This window comes from Boleophthalmus pectinirostris, unplaced genomic scaffold (assembly GCF_026225935.1).
Source record: "Boleophthalmus pectinirostris isolate CB_2022bp ecotype Guang Dong unplaced genomic scaffold, ASM2622593v1 HiC_scaffold_11, whole genome shotgun sequence".
In the NCBI taxonomy this organism is placed as follows: Eukaryota; Metazoa; Chordata; class Actinopteri; order Gobiiformes; family Gobiidae; genus Boleophthalmus; species Boleophthalmus pectinirostris.
Genome location: NW_026570994.1, coordinates 19,695,757 through 19,709,985, shown reverse-complemented (window position 1 = coordinate 19,709,985; position 14,229 = coordinate 19,695,757). Strand labels below are relative to the sequence as shown.

Here is a 14,229-nt window from a genome sequence, read left to right as displayed (position 1 = left end):
TCTTGGTTTTGTCTTGGTCTTGACCTTTAAAAGTCTCGGTTTTGTCTCCGTCTCAGCCTTTAAAAGTCTTGGCCTTTAAAAGTCTTGGTTTTGTCTTGGTCTTGGCCTTTAAAAGTCTTGGTTTTGTCTTGGTCTTGGCCTTTAAAAGTCTCGGTTTTGTCTCCGTCTCGGCCTTTAAAAGTTTGTCTTGGTCTTGGACCTTTAAAAGTCTTGGTTTTGTCTCCATCTCAGCCTTTAAAAGTCTTGGCCTTTAAATGTCCCGGTTTTGTCTCGATCTAAAAGTCTCGGTTTTGTCTCTGTCTCGGCCTTTAAAAGTCTCAGTTTAGTCTCGGCCTCGACTCTCTCTCCCTCGGTCTTGGTCTTTCCCTGGTCTCAGGACCCTGTGGTCTCGGACAGGTCTTGACTACAGATTTTGTGTTTATAAAAAACAAGTCTATCAAATAAAATTACAGTCACTCTCACGTTTTTGTCGAAAACTCCTAAACTGGACCATGAATGCTCTGACTGACCACAGCCTCCTGAAAATCCATTTTGTATGTATAATTTCAATCTTAAAACGTTTTTTGTCAGTGTTTCCTAATGTGTGCACTGTGTCACCATGGTAACTGCTGAACATTCTGCTAAAACACATACATGGCGAACTTGCTGAATAATTAAGATGTTCTGAATGCATAAGTGAGGAATAACTTCAGACCACAACAAACTGTTTTAAAATGAACTAGTTCGGTTTTTCCCGTTTTTAAAGCAGAAAAAAAAATCTGGCACATAGACTTTTAAGTTGGATTCTGTTTCCCTGTCGGACTTACTAATGTGAAGTGGTCGTAGATGTGCATGAGGTCGTCCATTTTGTACTGCTCCAGAACCACGAAGTCGTCGAGGGCGGAGCTTCCTTTACGAGCGCAGTCCTGACAGTGAACCACAGGGGGCGTTTTAGAGAGCAGCTCCCGACGCACAAACAGCAGGTTAAACACCTCCACCTGAACAAGACAAAGACAGACATGTTATGGAAGGGAACAAGGACCTGGTTTAGACCTGGTTTAGACCTGGTTCAGTCCTGGTTCAGTCCCTGATTTAGACCTGCTTTTTAATCCAGGTTTAGTAAAAGTTTAGTCCCTGCTTTAGTCCTGGTGGTTCAGTCCGTGGTTTAGTCCGTGGTTTAATACTAGTTTAGACCTGGTTTAGACCCGGTTTAGACCTGGTTTAATCCTGGTTTAGTCCTGATTCAGTCCTGGTTCAGTCCCTGATTTAGACCTGCTTTTTAATCCAGGTTTAGTAAAAATTTAGTCCTTGTTTAGTCCTTGTTTAGTCCTCGTTTAGTCCATGGTTTAGTCCATGGTTTAATCCGTGGTTTAGTACTAGTTTAGACCTGGTTTAGTCCTGGTTCAGTCCTAGTTTAATCCTGGTTTAGTCCATGGTTTAGTACTAGTTTAGACCTGTTTAGTCCTGGTACAGTCCCTGATTTAGACCTGCTTTTTAATCCAGGTTTAGTAAAAGTTTAGTCCTTGTTTAGTCCTCGTTTAGTCCATGGTTTAGTCCATGGTTTAATCCGTGGTTTAGTACTAGTTTAGACCTGGTTTAGTCCTGGTTCAGTCCTAGTTTAATCCTGGTTTAGTCCATGGTTTAGTCCATGGTTTAGTACTAGTTTAGACCTGGTTTAGTCCTGGTTCAGTCCTGTTTAGTCCCTGATTTAGACCTGCTTTTTAATCCAGGTTTAGTAAAATTTAGTCCTTGTTTAGTCCTGGTTTAGTCCATGTTTAGTCCTGGTAGTTAGTCCTGGTTTAGTCCATGGTTTAGTCCATGGTTTAGTACTAGTTTAGACCTGGTTTTAGTCCTGGTTCAGTCCTGGTTTAGTCCTGGTACAGTCCCTGATTTAGACCTGCTTTTTAATCCAGGTTTAGTAAAAAATTTAGTCCTTGTTTAGTCCTGGTTTAGTCCATGGTTTAGTCCATGGTTTAATCCATGGTTTAGTACTAGTTTAGACCTGGTTTAGTCCTGGTTCAGTCCTAGTTTAATCCTGGTTTAGTCCATGGTTTAGTCCATGGTTTAGTACTAGTTTAGACCTGGTTTAGTCCTGGTTCAGTCCTGGTACAGTCCCTGATTTAGACCTGCCAGGTTTAGTAAAAGTTTAATCCCTGGTTTAGTCCTGGTTTAGTCCGTGGTTTAGCTTTTTAATCCTGGTTTAGTACTAGTTTAATCCTGGTTTAGTACTAGTTTAGACCTGGTTTACACCTTAGTCCTGGTTTAATCCTGATTCAGTCCAAACATTAAGGTCTTATATTACACTAAACTAACTTTTATGAGCTTTAAGTCGTGTTATAATGTTGTTTCCTCGTCACAAACAGACCTGGAGTTGTGTTTTGTTTACAGTTTACAGCTACATTTTAATCGTGTGCGAGTGTGAATGAAACGAAACACAACTCCAGGTCTGTTTGCGACGAGGAAACGACACTAGAGCACAGCGTAGATGAGAAAACGGTCTGTACTCTGTCCCTGACCTCACAGATGGAGCAGTAGTGCGCCGGCTCGTCTCTGGATCTCGGTCGGAGCACGGTCTCTTTTCCCGCCGCAGCCAGAGCCTCTTTCACCCACTGACACTGTTTGAGAGTCCGCAACAAGCAGTACCTGAGGCAGAAGACAGGGGGCGACAGAGAGAAAGAATTTAGATTTACGGCGATTCAAACAGCAGAACGTGAACGCAGCATGGTGGAATATTTCTGAGTTACCATGGTGACACAATGCACACATTAACTAACTCTGCCAAATAAGGTTTAATATAACTTTTGGTTGAATAACGGCGCCACTTTCTGAAACTGTTGTGAACAAATAATTTTACTTTTGTTTACTTATACTGATAAAGACAGGGTTTGGTCCTGGTCCAGTCTTGGTTCAGTCCTGGTTTAGTCCTGGTTCAGTCCTGGTTTAGACCTAGTTTAGACCTGGTTCAGTCCCTGATTTAGACCATCTATTTAATCCAGGTTTAGTACTAGTTTTGACTTGATTTAGACCTGGTTAAATCCTGGTTCAGTCCCCGGTTTAGACCTGCTTTTTAATCCAGGTTTAGTAATAGTTTAGACCTGGTTTTAGACATGGTTTTAGACCTGGTACATCCCTGGTTTAGACCTGGGTTAGTCCTGTTCAATCCTAGTTCAATCCCTGGTTCAGTCCCCGGTTTAGACCTGCTTTTTAATCCAGGTTTAGTAATAGTTTAGACCTGGTTTAGATCTGGTTTAGACCTGGTTTAGACCTGGTTCAGTCCCTGGTTTTGACCTGCTTTTAATCCAGGTTTAGTACTAGGATTTGTCGTCGTTTAGACCTGGTTTAGTCCTGGTTCAATCCTTGGTTCAGTCCATAGTTCAATTTCTGGTTCAGTCCCTGGTTTAGACCTGGTTTTGACCTGGTTTACACCTTAGTCCTTGTTTAATCCTGATTCAGTCCAAACATTAAGGTCTTATATCACACTAAACTGTCTCTTGTGAAATTTGTGTGTGCAACTGACGACAATCACGTCTTTGGGGTTGAATAACGGCACCACTTTCTGAAACTTTTGTGAACAAATGGTTTCACTTTTGTTTGTTTATTTTGACAGAGACGAGGCTGAACTTTGGGCCAGTTTTTGTTTCACCTGGATAGGCCCGGGAATGACAGAGATATGAACCATAAACCAGGTCCACGAATCTACAATCTGACAAGTGTGCAGATTTTTTTCACCTGTATTTTTGGTCCTAAAGCTTTTATTACAGCCATATGACATAATGACAGGAAATAACAGGTTGTACTGAAAAAAATTATGTATAAAACTTCACTAGGGGGTAAAAGCGTGAGTTTTAAAAGCAAAATTAAGAAAAAAATCCAGGCAAATGTACTGGACGAGTTAAACTACAGAGATTCTTCTTCTTCGTTGGGGGGTTTTATGGATTCTGTACTCACTTGATCATCTCGTAAAGTTTGTGGTCGGACACTTTGATGTTTCGGGCCATGTTCCAGGAGAGGTGCACCATGGGAACCATCGACTTCACAGACTGGAGCTTGTTCCACTCGTATCTCTCCACCGCCAACTTGTACTGATGAGCTAAAAAACAAGGACGGAGACATATATATATTGTAAATGTTTTTTGCATGTCGAGTATTGATACTTGCAGCTCCTCGTGTGCCGGTCTGATCTGATTATTTATGACAGAAATCAAGTTTAATCTGAGTTTAGCCAACAGCTTTTCAGTTCCCGCAAACTCACCATTGATCATAGGCTCCTGAAAATGTGTTTAAATCCTTTTTTATTTTTTTTTTTTACAGTGGTTACAGGGTCTTGTCTTATTTTAAAGGTTGTATGGAGGATTTTTTTTTGTTTCAAGTTGTCAGTGATAGATTACAGATGCAGTAGCCTTGTAATTATGATGACCAAAAAAAAGAGAATAAAAATTCATCAACTCTGGACGTGGTGGGGCTAAACATTTGCCAATAGATAACGACACTGCCTCGTTATCTGTGAGCTGACAGGCTGTCAATCAAACTCCCTACGTTTCTAGTGTAACTGACTTGCCTGCGCCGCCGGTACGTGGTTTACGTACGACTGTCACACAGTCCAACAGACGCAAGACGCACAGACGCTGTTTACTCCACCAACGCAACAGTTCTTAGCGGCTTTTTTTGACCTATATCTTCCTCGCAGTTCGCACAAAGTTTGTTGCAATGGCGACAAGAATCCAGGAGCAGTTCGCCGCAAAAGAAAGTCCGTTTTTGAGATTGCTGAAAGAAGAAGACAAGGGGAAAAGCAGCGAAGCCAAACTAAGGTGATTCTTGAAGATTCATTCCAGCGATGGCGCGACTGAAGCAGACGAAGGGTCTAAAGACTGACGCACTGGTCCACAAATTACTCCTGGACAGGAAACTTCTGCTTATTATGAAAACGTACTTTATTTCCAAGAGCTAGTCAAATGTTTTTCAGGACACGAAAGCGATATCCTATGTCTGAAAACGTCATTTTCAAGGCAAAGAAAGAGTCCGCTTGCTGCTGCATGTTGTAGTAGTTCATTCGCACGGAATCTCCGCGCAACCTTCTCTGCACCCCTTTCCTGCTCCTCTCCCTGCTGCCCGATCCACTCTTCCCCCTGCTCCTCACTTCTCCGGGCACAGAATCTCCGCGCACCCGCTCCCCTCTTCCTCTTTCCTCTCCTCTCTCCTCTCTCCCTGCTCCGCTCTTCTCCCTGCTCCTCACTTCTCGTCCGCGAACGAAATGTCCGCACACCCGCTCCCCCCGCTCCTCACTTCTCCGTCTTTCCTAACCAACACTGTAGTTAGTTGTTTACAAGTCATGTGCAGCGCACTGGCTGTAAACAAACCTGTTTCTGGTGTAAAGAGGAGGAGGGAGGAGGTGTTTCTACGTAGGAGCTGTAGGGGAGGGGGGGTGGTTTCACGCATGCGCAACATTTGAAAAAGGACAAACAGTCGCTGGATTTCTCGTTCCTTGGAAAATCCTCTATACAACCTTTAACATAAAAAGTGAACTAAGGCTGCGTTCAGACTGCAGCCTGAAGTGACCCAAATCCGATTATTTTTCGCCTCCTGTGACCTGTATCTGATCTTTTAATGACCAGTCTGAATGACACAGATTAGTTTTTTTCCCAAATGTGACTCAGGCCACTTGGATTTGTGCTCCTAAAACCGATACATATCCGATTTTTTGACATGTGACTTCAGTCTGAACGGTCAGGTCACATTCATCCCACCTACACGTCAGGCTCAGAGTCTCGTCGTTGGAGGGAAAAACGAGGTTAGCGAGTTTATTAATATTTGGGGGGATCGCTGTATTTAGGTTTTTGAAATGATTGCCAAAGAAATGTCTGAACCTGGCTCCAATGTCAATGAAAAATAAAGATCCTGCGAGCCAAAAACAAGGAGGATAAAGACTCGAACAAACGAAGCAGCAAAGTGGACGTGTAACCTGTTCATTTTTACCAAGAACTAGATCGGATTTTGTGAGACAAGCCCAGCATTTAGGCGACTTCCGTAAATTCTGGACACTTTTGGGGAGTTTAAAGTTCACACTGGAGATCACATACAAGTCGCGTTTAATCGGAAATGTGAACGACGTCGCAAAAAAAATCTGGTTTCACAAAAAGATCCAAATTGAGCATTAAGCCCTGCAGTCTGAACGTAGCCAAAGTGAACTAAGACGACGTTCAGACTGCAGGGCTTAACAATTAATTCGGATTTTTTTGTGAAATCCGATGTTTTTTCGAGGTCGTTCACATTTCCAATTAAATGTGACTTGTATGTGATCCCCTGTGTGAACATTAAACGGCCCAAAAGTGTCCCACATGTGACACTGGAGACACGACGACGTCAACCGCAGCGAGCGTCTCTGTGTTTACGGAAGTTGTCCAAACATGGACGCAGCATCGAGCACCTGGAGATTTTAAAGTTCCTCTCGTACCGGAGCCAGAACATGAACAACTTACTTGTTTTAAGGAGGAGATTGAGAAGGACGAGGTTTTTGGCCGTGGTGTTTTGTGGGACAGTCTGTAGAAAGGAACGTGTGGATGTGGAGATGGAGCCAAGAGTGGTGAGTGGTGATGTGCTTCACTTCAGTGACACGGAGTTCATTAACAATTTTCGCCGACTTCAGTGCAGAATAGTGACGTTTGTGGCTTGTTGATAACGTGTAGGTCGGATGGATGCGCTTTGGCCGTTCAGACTGAAGTCGCATGTCAAAAGATCAGATATGTATCGGTTTCAGGAGCACATATCCAAGTGGCCTGCGTCACATTTGAAAAAATCGGATCTGTGTCGTTCAGACTGTCATTAAAAGATCAGACACAGGAACACAGGGGCCAAAAAAATCAGATTTGGGTCACTTCAGGCTGCAGTCTGAACGTAGCCTAAGCAAAATAAAAACACCAGGATCATGTAGAGCGGGTTAAAGCGAACATTTTAAGACCAAAATGACGAGGCTCAGAGCAACAGATACAAAAAGAGGGGACAGTTTCTCAATATGAAGTGAACTGGAGCCAGAGTCGATGAAACCAGAAGTATGTCCATGCTCTTTTCCTCTTTACCCGGCGACTAAAGGGTTATCTGTGTCCATTTATTCACCCCAACTCTAATCAAAACGTACACGGGTTAAATTAAGCATCTTGAGCCACCTGAATCAGCTGCATTTTTGGGGGTTTGCGGTCCTGGAACGTGGAGGAGAAATCCACACCGACGAGATAAAAACAATGAAGCGTAATCATGAATAATCATCTCAAATGTCAGTAATCAGCCTCATGTGTTTGAAATCACAGCGAAAAGGTCAAATATAAAATAGAAGCATCAACAAACAGCCGAGTGAAGAGGTATGTCCGAGTAACAAAAGTACAATAGAGCTGAAACTTAAACAAAAAACAAACTGGTTAGTCAAATATATGTAATAATATGTGACAGGTTTGGATGAGACTCTTAATTTTGTGGGATAATATCTGTTGTAAATATAAAATAAATATAGTTTTACATAAATCAATAAGCATTTTGTGAAGAAAAGTAAAGAAATATGTTGAAAATTACAGTGGAAGTGGAAAGTTGGGCACAATTTACACAAGAAACGCTTTTTATATGATACTTAAATAATTGATTTAACATTGTTTTAACAAAATAAAGGTCTTCTCTTGTCAAATAATAATGTCTGTGTACATTAGAGGAGTGTTGGCTTAATGTACAATTTAGCTGCTTGGTAACATTTACGGAATTTCTAAGGGTGATGTTATGATTTTTTTTAGTCAGTCTGGCGCCAACTAGTGCCTCCGCTCAATTTAATTTCTCTCCAGCGACTAGGTCAGGAATCAGAATACACTAGACGCTTTTACAAAAAACCCGAAAGTTCAGAAGAGCTGTGAAGTCATGACGCCAAACTCGCCGTGTCTGTCTGTCCCTTTTGTGGAACAGCACAACAGTAAACAAAGCGTCAAGACGGACACAGACGAAGACAGACATTCTGTGTTGGCGACGATTCCCGAGATCGAGGATTTAAAGCCGGAACAAAGAGAATGTTTGGTGAATTTTATCAAGGGGAAAAACGTTATTGTCCTTCTTCCTACGGGATTTGGAGCATTACATACGCCACGACCAAACAGCAGCGATTGGTTAAATAAAATAAATAAAAATACCCGCCTACTGTCAAACGAACAAATCCTAATGCTGCGAGGTCAGACGGTTTCCACCAAGTGAAACTGTCCAGGCCATTGTTTTTCAACCAAGAAGTAAAATCTGAAACCTAAAAATTGTCAAACTGGGGGTAGAAAATGTCAAATTTGCATTAAAATCTGGTGTGTTTTAGTAAAATTCATAGTCTAACCTGTTATAGACACTTTTACAGACAGTAGCTTTTAGTGGATAAGTGGTTTGTATGTTTTTTTTAATTCCGCACTCTTCTGTCTCATTTAATCTCTCTTTGTCTTTCTAATTTTAGGATGATTATTTATGTTTTGATTTATTTGTACTGTGATTTTAATGTATTTCTTATTCTGTAAAGCACGCTGAATTACTTTGTGTACAAACTGCTGTACAAATAAACTTGCCTTGCCTAGTTTCAGCCTTGTTTCTTATTATTTTTTATTATTTTGAACAGATTAAAGTTATTTTAGTAAGAGAGGATTTTGGTGGCCAGTTTGAACATCTAAAAACACGTTCAGAAAAGCCTGGGATCCTTGGATTACTTCAGAATAGTTAAGAATACATAGTTCAGTCCTGTGTTCGTCTGTATGTCCCAGTCCTTCTCTCCCCTGCGTCTCCATGAGGTTTTATTCTCTGTAAAAGCCGCTCAGTCTGCAGTTTTAGCCCTCACCTGTGAGCGGGCCCACGTTCCAGGCGATGTTGTTGCACCAGCCGATGGCCTGGACCCAGTGCACGGTGCCGGTGTTGAGCCAGACCAGGTCCCCCGGTCTCTGGATGAACCGATAAACCGGAACGTCCGCCTCGTACAGGTCCTCCAGGTTTGGCCACCACGAGCCCATCAGGAAGTTTATGTTGTTTCTACGGAGACAAAAGGAAAGAGAAAGACAAATGAATACCACTTTAAAAAGGGTTAGGGTTAGTTCATTTGTTTTTCAATATTAAACCAACAATAAGAAAACAAAAAAACAATTATTTTCTTCATTATTTGTCTACAAAACCAAAATGAAAAAAAAAAGGATAATTATTTGTTTTGTTTTTTTCAGTTTTTGATTTTGTGTTTAAATGAAAAATGGAAAAACTGATAACGACCGTTTCCCGTGTACGTGACTTAAACTGTGATGCCAGACTGAACCAGGACTAAACCAGGACCGAACCAGGACTAAAACTGGACTAAAACAGGACTAAAACAAGATTAAACCAGGACTAAACCAGGACTAAAACAGGACTAAAACAGGACTAAAACAGGACTGAACCAGAGACTAAAACAGGACTAAAACAGGACTTAACCAGGACTAAAACAGGACTGAAACAGGATTAAACCAGGACTAAAACAGGACTAAACCAAGACTGGACCAGGACTAAAACAGGACTGAACCAGGACTAAAAAAGGACTGAACCAGGAGTATGAGTCCTCGTGTAGACTGTCGGGTGATCAGGACTGAGACCGGGACTGAGACCAGTTTAGTCCTGGTTTAGACCTGGTTCAGTCCGGCATCACAGTTTAAGTCACGTAAATGGGAAACGGTCATTATCAGTTTTTCCATTTTTCATTTAAACACAAAATCGAAAACTGAAAAAAAAAAAAAAAAAAAAAAAAAGCATCGTTATTTGTTTTTTCATTTTGGTTTTGGAGACAAATAATGAAGAAAATTGTTGTTTTTAAAATTTTCTTATTTTTGGTTTTATATTGAAAAACAAATCAACGAATGACACACGGATTCACGTAAACACTTAATTCCTAATGAAAATGATTATTCGACATAAACTTAATTCCGAAGTAAGTGGGTGGTTTATTTGAATTTTAAAGTCGAATTAATTTATTCCTCGATCATGTAAACGTTTATTCTTCTTAAAAATAATCCAGGTCGTTCAGCTCGTGCTCGTTGGGTCGCTCTTCTCCTGTCTTCGGACTTTCCTCCACGTCTCTTTGGATTTGTGAGAGGGATGCGGGAGTGGGCTGAGGTAGAGCAGCCTCACACTCACTTTGTCTTCTTCCTCTTTTCTCCGACGCTCTTCCCTTCTCCTCCTCAGCCGACAGACGTAAAGCGCGATGAGAGAATTCTCCAGCCGCTGCGCAATTATCATCGGAACGACCGCGGGAAAAGTTTGGATCGTGTTTGTGTCCGCGGCGTAACGACAAACCGAGACGACGGAAAAGCCGGAAGCAGCTGAAGTGTTTGTTTTCTTCCGGTCGACGTAAATACATTCGCGTCTCTTTCCAATCAGAACCCTTCCCGACCTCCAGACGCTGAACGGAATTAAATAAAGACGATTTATCGAGTTTTCCGTGTAAACCTCAATTCAGAATGATTATTTCCACGTATATTTTAATCCAGAACATTTAATTCGTAATTAAAAAACATCATGTAAACGTGGCCAGTAAGACACAATTTATAAAAACACAGAAGGAGTAAGAGCTGCAGAGGATTTTTTTCTTAGTTTAAAGCCCAGAACAAGTACTTTTGACTTTTCTCCTCAAGGACAAGTCTTAAAAGCAAACAGACAGAGAAGATGACCAGGTTTGAAGTATAAAAATGTACTTATGATAGAGTAAAAAAAGCGGTCAGAAGGTCCAAGGCACTCTGTTTTGTTAAAGATTATTATACAAGACCTTTATTGTTACATGGGACGAGGGACACAGGACGTCGCATGTAATAAAGAATTTTTATTTTGAATTTATTTGCAGTATTTCCAACAGAGCGCCTCGGCCTTTTTAACACACGATTCACCTTAAAATCTAAATTATTTAAAAACAAAAACACCCGATCTCGTTCCTGTTTCTCCCGTCACATTATCGCTCTCACAATTAAGCGAATGTGTGAAGCAGCGGTTTTAGAAAATATCACGCAGAGACCTCCTTTTCTAAAACAAGTCAGTAACCATAGCAACAGGAGTTATGGACGCACTGACCCGGCTGACCACCAGAGGGCAGCGATGACACACAACAGCGCGTTTTTAGTTCAAAGATCCGAGTTTAACGCACGATTTATCCCACGTATTTAAGTGTAAGATTATATAACGCATTATTTCGAGGATTATCTTGAGTTGCAGATTTTTCGGAGTAACATAAAAACGACTGAAAGCTTGAAATCTCAGGGATAATCAGGTTTGCGGTAACTAATGACGACACTAGTATGTTTATTATTTTACTGTATTACTATATTTCTATTTTTTTATTTTGACTTGTACATAAACATTTATATAATTATGCCTGACAACAGTCTCTTGCTATTTTTACTACTTATTTAAAGTTTATTTTAACCATTAACATTTTTTCTTTGTTATTAATTTTTAATCTGGCACATCAAACTTGAATAATAATAATAATGATGATAATTTCAGTGTTTTAAAAGTAATTTCAGTAAATAGTAAATACAGCGGGCCTCCGGTCTGGTCCCGGTCTGGTCCTGGTCTGATCTCGGTCTCAGTCCCGGTCTGGTCCCTGACCTGAATCAGTCCTGGTTCAGTCCGTATGCAGTGCAAAAGTCCGACATCGCAGTCACGGGAGTCATGTAAACGGGAAACGGTCGTTATCCGTTTTTTCCATTCTTCATTTAAACACAAAATCGAAAACTGAAAAAACAAATCATTATCTGGTTTTTCATTTTGGTTTTGGAGACAAATAATGAAGAAAATAGTTGTTTTTTTTTCTCATTTTCTTATTTTTGGTTTTATATTGAAAAACAAATGAACGAATGATACGCGGATTCATGACCAAGAGATATTTAGTTGTAATGCTTTGTAATGATTTTCAATTACAGGACATTTCAATAACATGGGATATTTTTTTCTCTTATGAGGTGGATTACCAAAAAAACTCCATCCATCTGCTCCTGGTCCAGCCCTTCTGTCAAATTTTAGGACCCTTTGTGGCCGACGAGTCAAAAAGTTTGCCCACCCCTGTGTTATAATGTGATGTGTAAGTGACTGTGTCCAATTAATTTCCCTTATGGATCGATTAAGTTTGTCTAAGTCTAAAGGCCAATTTATGACCGTGCGTCAAATAGAGGGAAAAAGAGAGTTTGCGTCGTCATGAAAATCCTCCGGAAAGCATCTGTGTCGACCAACGTGCACTTCCGAAATGATGCAGACAGCGAGGGAAAGAGCTGTGATTGGTCGTCTCTACATCCGCTCTAAATACATTTCCGGAACTCCGCTTTCCCGCTTCATTTTGTTTACACGAACGCCAGTTTTAAATCCTCGCCTCCTAGTGTTGTGGCAGTGAATTACTTCGTGGAGCACAGACCTCGACGCAAACCCATTAATCAAAAAACGATGACGACAAGGCGACGGCGGCAGTGTGCGCTGAGTCGACGCAAAACTATATTTCGCCCTTAAGTCTAAATACTCTTAATATTTGAATTTTCCAAAAAAAAATTGACTTCCAGAATCAGAGCAGAAGGTCACTGTTCAGGTCCAAGTTTCTGGCAGTTATTTTAATATGGGCTTTTTTTTACATTAAATAAAGGTTTTAGGTGTTTTACTTTTCACAGAAGTTGCTCATGACGCCCCAGTACGGCTCCGGCACCGCGAACCACTCACAGTCGCCCGGTCCGATGTTTATGTTCACAGCACAGAAGTTATTGTGCTCCTGATGCCCTGCAGAGACACACAAACACGAGGATTTAGGATTACATAAAAAAAAAACATTCATAAATTCAAGTTGTTATATAAACATACGTTCTGGTCACAGTATATAGAGAGCGGGTCTTAATTTTAGAACAATCCTTCCTTCTGTAGAGCTGCTTTATGCTTGTTGTTTCCTCACTATTGCTGGTATGTGGCCGTCCGTTACCATTGTTGCTATCTTTAATTTTCCTTTCAATTGTTGGTATCCTTATGTATAATTGCAATACAGTTCTGTTGCCAAACTATAACAGACACTATTTGTCTGCACTTGTAAATAGTTCATATTAGGGATGGGCATGATTAATCGATTAATCGATAATTGATCATTAAGAATTTCATCGAATACGTTAATTTTAATCGATAAACCGAATGTAATTTGCTGTGCGTATCGTGACCAAACAGGTGTGTACATGTGTCTCTGCATCAGAAGGAGCGAGACACAAACAGTGGGTCAGTCTGTAACGAACCGAAGCACAAATGTGGATTTAACGATGACTTGTACAAGAAATTCCACACTTTCCGTTGCGTTGGGGACAAGTGTGAGTCCATGTGCACAGTGTATAAAGCAGCACATATGTTTCTGTGTCCAGTGGGAAAAAGTTTTACCAGGTGAGAGTCGCTCAGTATCGATGACGAGGCCCCGCCCCCCGTACGGTGTCCTGGTTTTGACAAACACAAATCTGGTCACACTAACCTGTATTCACCTGAGTCATGTCTTTTAATCCGACAGAAGTTGAACCACATGAGCGACACAAGAGCTGGAGTTTTATCTTCGCTGAGTTTATGCAAATTAGTGATGCTTTTTTAAGTTTTGTTTCTGTGAGAGTTGAACAAAACTGAATTAAACACATTATAATGTCAAACGGGCTGATGTGGCTCTAGAGTCGTTACGGTTTATATGTCGTAAAGTTGGATTTATTTATGCAGATTAGTAGTGCAGATAGTAACAATAATGATGATCATTTTAATATAAAAACGTTAATGATTAATCGATAATCGATCGTTAATTCTTCCGACGATCGATTAAGGAAATTTCATCGAATGCCCATCCCTAGTTCATATAGTTTAATGTAAAATGTCAGAAAAATTTGAAATAAAGCTCATTGTGTTAGATTAGAAGAGGGGGGTGGGATTAAATAATTTTTCTTCTTCCCACTCCTTTTTGGGCCAATTTTTTATTTTTATTTATTTTTTGTCATTGTTATTTCTGCTATGATTTCATTAATGTTATATGTTCCATCGTAAAAGAATGTAAATTTCTTACTTGCCCCAAAATAAATACATAAATCTAATCAAATCAACTGACAACATCTACTTTGTGAAACTGATGAATGTAAACTGTAGCTCTGTCTCTTACAGTCACATCTTACATCGGCCACAGAACCTTTTCAGAAATGCCTTGTCTTGCTCAAAGATACAGCAACACATTCACTGGTCAGGGAGTAATTTGACCCT

General features: G+C 40.6%; 1 protein-coding gene across 3 annotated transcripts in view; it reads right to left on the bottom strand.

Annotated features, from left to right (window-relative positions):
- Positions 1–14,229, bottom strand: part of LOC110161072 (histone demethylase UTY-like) — a 74,292-nt gene that overhangs the window by 1,684 nt on the left and 58,379 nt on the right. For all 3 annotated transcript variants that reach the window (XM_055163532.1, XM_055163535.1, XM_055163542.1), the window contains 5 exons: positions 12,630–12,744; positions 8,816–9,003; positions 3,928–4,069; positions 2,496–2,622; positions 807–977 (listed from right to left, as the gene is read on the bottom strand). In XM_055163532.1, coding sequence (XP_055019507.1) covers positions 807–977; positions 2,496–2,622; positions 3,928–4,069; positions 8,816–9,003; positions 12,630–12,744 — 743 coding nt within the window. The remainder of the gene's footprint in view (positions 1–806; positions 978–2,495; positions 2,623–3,927; positions 4,070–8,815; positions 9,004–12,629; positions 12,745–14,229) is intronic.